Source organism: Palaemon carinicauda, chromosome 14, assembly GCF_036898095.1.
Source record: "Palaemon carinicauda isolate YSFRI2023 chromosome 14, ASM3689809v2, whole genome shotgun sequence".
Lineage (NCBI taxonomy): Eukaryota > Metazoa > Arthropoda > Malacostraca > Decapoda > Palaemonidae > Palaemon > Palaemon carinicauda.
The window spans coordinates 131,467,052-131,477,051 of NC_090738.1; the positions used below are offsets into that span (position 1 = coordinate 131,467,052).

General features: G+C 33.2%; 1 protein-coding gene across 1 annotated transcript in view; it reads left to right on the forward strand.

Moving 5' to 3' along the window:
- The first annotated feature begins 473 nt into the window (after positions 1 to 473).
- The window catches only part of LOC137653359 (acetylcholine receptor subunit alpha-like 1), a 453,158-nt gene continuing 443,631 nt past the window's right edge, over positions 474 to 10,000 (forward strand). The window contains exon 1 of the mRNA XM_068386723.1: positions 474 to 918. Within this exon, the coding sequence (XP_068242824.1) occupies positions 529 to 918 (390 nt within the window). The 5' untranslated portion in view covers positions 474 to 528. The remainder of the gene's footprint in view (positions 919 to 10,000) is intronic.

The window sequence follows — 10,000 nt, forward strand, 5'->3', positions numbered from 1 at the left end:
AGGCTAAAAGTACCAATGACGTATGTAGATTTAAACTTGGGCTGAGCTTGAGGAAGGAAGGAACATAGAAATAAAACAAGGAAAAAAACACAAATTGTGAAAAAACACAAAGTGAAAAAACAGCAATTGTGAAAAAAAAACACAAATTGTGGACATAAACATAATTAATGGGATAAAAGTACCAATGACGTATGTAGATTTAAACTTGGGCTGAGCTTGAGGAAGGAAGGAACATAAGAACAAAAACATGGGCCACTTCGAAAAGTTGAATGAAAGTTAGCAATGTTGAGGAAATACACGATGATGGGGGTAATGATGATAGTAATGGTAACGGTGGTGGAGAAGGGGAGGGGGTATGTGGTGGTGGTGGTGGAGAGGGGGGGGGGTATGTGGTGGTGGTGGCGCGCGTGTGTGGTGTTGGTTCAGAAAGGAAGGAGGCCGGATGACTTGCCTCGTCAGTGTGGCGTGTGGTAGTGAACCCGGCGGACTGCTTCCCACCGGGCCGAGTTCTGGCTGCCCCGACACATCATGGGGGCTCAGCCGACCTCAAATGGGGGGCCCATCTGGGGGGTTACTTCGGCTACGCCACCGCAGGGGGTATCTTTACGAGTGCCCAGAGGGAGTGGAACTGACGATACCCCAATTTCCAGAGGAGTGTGTAGAACCCGTGGGGGTATTGGTGTTATTAATAGTGGAATTGGATGCAGTGGTTGTGTATGGGCTTGGGGATGGGTAGTGTTGTTGATGGTGTGGCTCATCGTAGGCCTATTAGCACCTACTTGCCAAGCAAATGCCGACGCCAAAAGACTTTATGAAGACCTACTCAGCTCGTACAACCGTCTTATTAGACCCGTCGGTAATAACTCCGACAGACTTACGGTCAAGTTAGGTCTCAAGCTCTCACAACTTATTGATGTGGTAAGTGTCATAGAATAAAAAAAAAAAGATAACATATTTCTGTATTACAAGCACATAATGGAAATGATTGCATCCCCCAACATACTGTAAGTATACAGTATTTTGCCTCTATTTTATGCACGTATTACATTTCGAGTTTATTAATTATTTGACAGTATTACTTCTAACAATCAAATAATCATATCAAAATGCTTTAGCAGAGTTTTTTTTTTCTTTTTTTTAATGTTGAAGCAATCTTCTGGGAGACCCAAAACTTAAGAACTCAAGTTTTCTTCGTTGTTGCTAAAAGTAGAAACTGAAATCGAAACCAAAATATGAAAAAGTAAAAGATTCCTGTTTGCCTTAAGAATAATTTATATATCAGTGACGAAGAAACGAAGAATAGGAATATAAAAATTGCCCTTTGACCTTATCTATTTAAAAAAATACATATAAACACATACACAAACCATGATATATATATATATATATATATATATATATATATATATATATATATATATATATATATATATATATATATATATATAAACTCGATGAATTTAAATAACATTCTATTCCGTATCCTGATTAAATAATACATTCATTCATATATGGGTCAGAGATCTAAGGGTATGGAATTCATAATAGGAGGCTATTTTTAGAACAAGCCGAAAATAGATGATATGAATGAACTATGAAAGATCATCTGGGTTGAAGGAAAATTCCACTCTTTTTTTTTGTGAATATTAGATGAGAATAGAGGCAAACATGGGATATGGAGGAAGAAATATTTGCAAAGAAATAAAGAAAACAAAAAAATCCCTTTAAGAAAATCACGTTAGTGAAAATCCGTCAAAAATCAATAGTATGTACAGTCCAGCCACCATTCCCTTGTTGTTGTTTGTTTGTTTGTTTGTTTACATTCGGTTTGTTTGTGTTGTGTTTAATATTATGTACTGGATAAGATGTGTTTTCATCTGTAATCAAAATGTATTGTGTTTCCTTTATAAAGTGATACAGGTTTTAAACGGTAAGTGAAATGATCTTTGGCTAATTTATGAATTCAATTGCAGGGCATATGGCAAGATAGTTATGGAAAAACACTAAAGCATTTAGGACATAATAGTGTATCGTGGCTATTATCTTCTCCATATAATTTAGTTTAAAACATTTCCTACAAGATTGTTGTGAGGAAAGAATAAAACGAGTGGTATTAATGTTGAGAGCTATGAATAAATGAAGGGTTACAAACATTGATGTGAGGGAAGAATGATATAAGAGTAACAAATGTTGTTGTGTAAGTAGTGAGGAAATAAAATAAGGGTTACAAACATTGATGGGAGGAAGGAATGATAAACGAGTTACAAATGTTTTTGTGTAAGTAGTGAGGAAATAAAAGAAGGGTTACAAACATTGATGTGAGGAAAGAATGATATACGTGTTACAAATGTTATTGTGTAAGTAGTGAGGAAATAAATTAAGGGTTAAAAATGCTGCTGTGAGAAAAGAATAAGATAAAATTAAGGTTACATATTTTGAAATGAGAAATGGATAAAATGACGGTTAAAAATGTTACTGTAAGGAAAGAATACACCAAAAAGGTTACAAATGTTGATTCGAGTAAAGAAAAAAATAAGGGTTACAAATGTTGATTCGAGTAAAGAAAAAAATAACGGTTACATATTTTGTTTTGAAGAATAAAATAAGGGTTACTATGTTGTTCTGAAGAAAGAATAAAGTAAAGTTTGCAAATTTTATTTTAACGAAAGAATAAAACAAAGGTTATAAATGTAGATGTGAAGGAAGAATAAAATAATGGTTACATATGTGAATGTGGTAGCATAAAAATAGGGTTACAAATGTGAATGGGAGAAAAGAAAAAAGCGGTTACAAATATGAATGTGAGGATAGAAGAAAAGGGTTGCAAATGTGAATGTGAGGATAAAAAAACAGGGTTACATTTGTGAATGTGAGGATAGAAAAAAGGGTTACAAATAAGAATGTGAGGATAGGAAAACAGGGTAACAAATGTGAATGTGATGATAGAAAGTAACAGGGTTACAAATGAGAGGATAGAAAAAACAGGGTTACAAATGTGATTGTGAGGATAGAACAAAACAGGGATACAAATATGAATGTGAGGATAAAAAAAGCAGGGTTACAAATTTGAATGTGAGGATAGAAAAAACAGGGTTACAAACGTGAATGTAAGGATAGAAAATACAGGGTTACATATTTTAATGTGAGGATATAAAAAACAGGGTTACAAATGTGAATGTGAGGATAGAAAAACAGGGTTACGAATATGAATGTGAGGATAGAAAAGGTAGGGTTACAAATTTGAATGTGAGGATTGAAAAACAGCGTTACAAACATGAATGTGAGGATAGAAAATATAGGGTTACAAATTTTTATGCGAGTATAGAAAAAAACAGGGTTACAAATGAGAATGCGAGGATAGAAAAAAGGGTTACAAATATGGATGTGAGGATAGAAAAAACAGGGTTACAAACGTGAATGTGAGGATAGAAAATACAGGGTTACAAATTTTAATGTGAGGATAACAAAAAACAGGGTTACAAATGTGAATGTGAAGATAAAAAAAACAGGGTTACAAATGCGAATGTGAGGATAGAAAAAACAGGGTTACAAATGTAAATATGAGGATAGAAAATACAGGGTTACATATATGAATGTGAGGATAGAAAAAGCAGGGTTACAAATTTTAGTGTGAGGATAGAAAATACAGGGTTACATATATGAATGCGAGGATAGAAAAAGCAGGGTTACAAATTTTGATGTGAGGATAGAAAAAAAAAAACAGGGTTACAAACGTGAATGTGAGGACAGAAAATTCAGGGTTACAAATTTTAAGGTTATAGAAAAAGACAGGGTTGCAAATGTGAATGTGAGGATTAAAAAAAAGGGATATAAATATGAATGTGAGGATAGAAAAAAAGGGTTACAAATGTGAATGTGAGGATAGAAAAAACAGGGTTACAAATAAGAATGTGATAGAAAAAAGGGTTACAAATGTGAATGTGAGGATAGAAAACACAGGGTTACAAATGAGAATGTGAGGATAGAAAAAAACAGGGTTACAAATGTGAATATGAAGAAAGAAAAAACAGGGTTACGAATATTGAAGTGAGGAAAGAGGGAAATATATCTGGTTTCAGAGAAAGAATACTATAAGGGTTTCAAATGTTGTGTTCGCAATATAAGATAAGCAATCTAAATGTTTTGAAGAAAGATCTAAATTACGATTACAAATCATATCGTGGGGAAAGACTTTAATAAGGGTAACAAATGTATTTGTGAAGAAAAATAAAATAGAAGATGCAAATGCTGTTGTGAGGAAAGTACAAAATAAAGGTAAAAAGAGATAAAGGAGAAGATTTAAAAAAATACAAGTGCTGATGTGATGATAAAATAAGATAAAGGTTACAAGGGTTGTGAGAAAAAAATAAAAATTATTTAAAAATGAATAAAAATAGAATTATAAATGCTTTTGTAATTCATATATATATATATATATATATATATATATATATATATATATATATATATATATACAGTTGAGATGAATGAATTTCAGATAAAATTACAAATATTGTTTTGAAGAGAATGAAATAGTTGTAATGAGAGAATAAAATAAGGTTTCCAAATACTGTTGAGAGAAAATAAATAAATCAAAATAAAATAAGAGGTATATATTGAGTGGAAAAAATTACAAATGCTGTTTTGAGGAAATAATATATAAGGGTTAAAATGTAAGTGGGAGCGAATAATAAAACACGGGTAAGTAATTTTGTTAGGAAGATAGAATAAATTATGGGTTATATATTTTTTGTGAGTAATGAATCAAATAAGAATTATAAAAATTATATGTAATAAAATAAGGTCTACAGATGTTGTAGAGAGAAATAATAAATTAACAGTTACAAATATTATGAGAAAATAATAAAAAAGGGTTACAAATCTTATGAGGAAATGGTAAAAAAAAGGGTTATAAATGTTGTGAGGAAATGGTAAACACAGGGTTACAAATGTTGTGAAGAAATAGTAAAAACAGGGTTACAAATATTGTGAGGATATCGTAAAAACAGGGTCACAAATGTTGGGGAAATGGTAAAAACAGGGTTGCAAATGTTGAGGAAATGCTAAAAAGAGGGTTACAAATGTTGTGAAGAAATAGTAAAAACAGGGTTACAAATGTTGGGGAAATGGTAAAAACAGGGTTGCAAATATTGAGGAAATGCGAAAACCAGGGTTACAAATGCTGTTCAAGAAGGGTTACAAATGCAGTTGAAAGGAGACAATACAATTAATGATACAAATGTAGTTGTGTGGAAAGATCAAAAATACTTAAAATTTTTGTCACAAAATTATAAAATGAACATTGCAAATGTAATTTCATTTTTCCTCATAACAATTATAACTCTTATTTCAAAATTTGGTCACGTTAACATTTGTAGTCCTTATTTACTATTTCCTCATAAAATTCGTAATAAATGATATTGTGTGGGTACTTGTAGTTTGAAGGACATAATAAAAAAGGAGGTTAAAATGCCTTAAGTAACAAATTAAGAGTTCAGATGTTGAGAAAAAAGCAAATAGGGGTTACAACTATAGATGTGAAGAAAGAGTGGAGTATAGTGTTTGTCAGAAAACAATAAGGGTTACAAATGTTTTTATGGGGAAAGGACAACATAGGAGTTACAATTTTGCAGGAGAATAACTAAAATATAGTTTTCATATACTGTGACTAAAGAATAAAATAAGGGTTAAATGTTATGAGGAGAGAGTTTCTTGCTTAAGGGTAAACTCGGACATGCTATTCTATCTTATTTCTCTTCCTTTTGTTTTGTTAAAGTCTTTATGGTTTATATAGGTTTAATGTTGTTACTGTTCTTGAAATATTTTATTTTTCCTTGTTTCCTTTCCTCACAGGGCTATTTTTTCCTGTTGGAGCCTCTGGGCTTATAGCATGCTGCTTTTACAACTAGGGTTGTAGCTTTGCAAGTAATAATAATAATAATAATAATAATCGAATAGTAATGATACTTCTAACAAGATTCCTGATATTTAAAACTTGTGAGGAGGCATATATTAGACATTTAAATCGGATGAAGAACATTTCCTCAAGAGAGATAGCACTCCTTTGGGAAATATTTCAGACGAACAGCCAATTAACTGCATGCAAAAGTACTTTGTGTAGAGAAACCAATTTCCATGAGAATACCAAATCTCCTTTGGTACTTCTACGTGGCATCAATCACCAGTACTTGAGATAATTGGAAGATGACCGAGGGTCATAGACTAGAAGGGGAATACAGAGAAATTCCAAACGAGGTTCTATAAAAAAAAAAAAAAAAAAAAAACAGAGGATGAAGGAACTACGATAACCTACTCTTATTCCATTTGTATGGAGACCATAATATTGAAGAGAAAGAAACGACAAAGGGGGTAGTACCTTTGAGAACAGTTACAATTTCTGACCGGTCTTAATCAACCAGACAATAAAGATGTATTTCAGTCTTACTTCTGTTATATAAAAAACAATTCCTGATACTATGAATGATGTAAACCACATTCACTTTAACGAGTACAGATCATCTTTTCATAATCATCATCATCATCGTTCCCACAACCACAACAGTATGACAACTCAAAATGAAGACAAGACCACAAAGAAAGTGAGCACATATGTCTTCCCCTTTCTAAAAATGTCAGTAAATTACAGAACGCAGAATTCAATGCTCGACCTGCTGAGTTTACCAAAGCCTTTTCTCTCGAAGGTGAGGGTCTCGACTCCTTTCCTGGAATCCATCGGCACTCTGGTTTACTTCCAGAAAAAAAAAAGTGTGGCCTTTATGGATTGAGAAGTGAAATGCAATCCTTCTCATTCTAACTTCCCGGGAACTTTACACATTTTATCCCTCTTGAACAATGGTAGGCACTATTACATACAAGGATTTTTCTAAAGTGATGCATATGAAGGGAGAAGGGAGAGCAAAAATCTTCGTTAAAACGGTAGTAGGTGGATGTGCCTTTATTTGAGCGAGAGTTCCTTGAATATAAATGCCTCGGGCCCTTTTGACAGTCGGGGGGCTTTGGATTTTATGAGAATATCAGCTTGAAGAAACTATCGTTTTATGAGATTTCAAGAAAGCATCTATTGCCGGGTTTGAGATTTAGGGCTTAGAAAAACGGAAGAGTTATAGATAGTGGACAAATATTAATGATGGTATAAGTAATAACACTAAATCTTTGCAGGAAACGCACGATCACAAAATCACACACACACACATACATACATATATATATATATATATATATATATATATATATATATATATATATATATGTACATAAATAAGCCATATATTTTTGATACATTAATGTCTGGATTCTCTTAAAGACCTTCGGATCAGAGCCCCAGGCGAAACCACACAAAGACAAGAGCTTGTGACCGGCCGGGAGTCGAACCCTGGTCGGGCAAAGTTGTATAGACAATGACTTAACCATTTGGCCAAGTGATTAAGTCACTGTCTATACAAGTTTGCCGGACCAGGGTTCGACTCCAAGCCGGTCACAAGCTCTTGTCTTTGTGTGGTTTCGCCTGGGGCTCTGATACCGAGGTCGTTAAGAAAATCCAGACATTAATGTATCAAAAATATATGGCTTATTTAAATATATATATATATATATATATATATATATATATATATATATATATATATATATATATATATATATATATATCTTTACAAGCTAAGTTACAATCCTAGTTGGAAAAGCAGGACGCTATAAGCCCAAGGGCTCCAACAGGGAAGAACAGCCCAAAGAAGAAATGAAACAAGGAAATAGAGTAATACAGAGTAATGTACAATCAAAATAGAATATATATTAGTGGGGATACCTTAACATGCTTAACATGGTGGAAGGGTTTGTGTATCGCCACGATCGGCAAAGCTGTACTAATTAGCACCATCCATATTAGGTTGGTTTGCAGTGAGCGATTAGATTAAAGTCTTTCACCATCACCAATCTGTAGTGGCCAGCTTGGTGATGAAAATGGCCAAACCCTATTCATGAATTTACAAGTTTGAGGGCTTTCTCCAGCACTGTAATGGAAACGGCTGCATTTGTTGTTGTTGATATATATATATATATATATATATATATATATATATATATATATATAATATATATATAATATATATATATATATCTGTTTGTGTATGGGTACGTCAGTGTGTGATGCATGCATATGTGTGTGAAAGAGTGCGCGTGCGCGAGAGAGAGAGAGCGTGTCAGGGTCCATTGACTCCAGAGAACGTTGAGTTCACTGTTGAAACAAGTGATTGTTTCCATATACTGTGCAATTACATCGTAAAGCATTTGTTACTATAAAGTACATAATTTTTTTTTTGTACAAGTGCACTTACATAAGGTTCATATAATGGTAAATATTGTTGAACTTGACTGTCATATTAACAATACTGTACTTAGAACTTCCACCTTAAAGTGAGATGGAGCGATTTTAGAACGCTGGAATTGGTAAAGGTTTATTATATACAAAGCATTTCACTGCTTAAACAGAATCTATTGATAAACAAAAACTAATTCTATTTAAAAAGGGAATGAAACAGTAAATACTCTCTTGCTTTATCATTATTACTTTTATCTCTATACTCCCTTGCATTATTTTCAATGGTTAATTAAACCCTCGAAACTAAATAAATACTTTTGAAAAAAAAGAGCATAAGCCAATTGAATGGCCATACTACGTCATACAGATAATGAAAAACTAACCCTGAATTATCATTGGATATGATAAAAATATGAATTAATATATTTTCGTATTACATACATCTCCACACCTACACACACGCATGTGTATATATATACAGTATATATATACACACACATATATATATATATATATATATATATATATATATATATATATAAAGAGAATGCAGCAACCCAACAACCCAATTTTTTAAGCCACTATTACTAATGTGGCCACATGACTCAATGATAAAGCACTTGGCTCACGACTGTAAGGTTCTGAAGCGCTTCCTGTCTACTGCTCACCAGTCCATTCAGCTGTTAATGTGTACCAGCATCATTTGAGGCTAACAACCTCACCCTTATAGAGTTATTCAGAAAATTCAAGGAATTACATTCCTGATACAAATCCCTATAAATAGGATTAAGGAACGTGAGGAAAAGAAACATGCATGATCAATATTTGTGTGTGCAGTTCATATCGTTTCCCTTAGTGTATGTTTTATAAACAAAAATACAGAAAATAAAAATACAAACACGTAAAAGTTTTGCAAATACATTCAGCCCTTTGTCAGCTAGGCAGTAAAGAAACACTTGCCAGTCAACGATTTGAACGTTATTGTTGGTGACGTCAACTCTTATATTGGTCTCTTTGATGGCTCTTTGGGTCTCCCCCTCCCCCCACTCCACCTCTAGGTCACCCTATTGTGCCCCCGGTTTTACTTTCTTTGAGTTCCACAATCCTTTAAAGTGGATGGTTACCAATTACTTTGTGGCAAGACCAACTCCTTTTATGGTTTATTTTCATTTGATTGGTCACCTTAATGTCCTTCCTATATTAAATGAAGAATCGAATCAAAACAATAGTATAAATACCTCCAAGTTAATGAAATATTATCATGTAATTTTGTCTTTTAAAATGATTGACTGCAAATAAGACATTAACATTATCAACTTTAATGAAATACCAAGATTTGTCGTAATATAAGAATCCTAAAGCATTCATTAAAAGGTTTCTCATACTCTTAATACTTCGGCTACAGAACCGTTTGACGTAATGTGGGTACAAATAAGTGATTAATCTAGGTGCTTTAGATTTATTTCAAGGCCCTTCGTTCTACAAAAGGTATGCTTTGACTCTTCTATCAGACACTGCCAACTATTCTCATAAAACCATTAAAGGTTTAAAGGCCGCTCATGAATGGCAAGGGCAAGGGACAGTGACATTGCCCTATCGAGTAGGACAATGCCCTAGAATCTGACCATATATACATATTATCAGCACTCAAGCCTCCTCTCC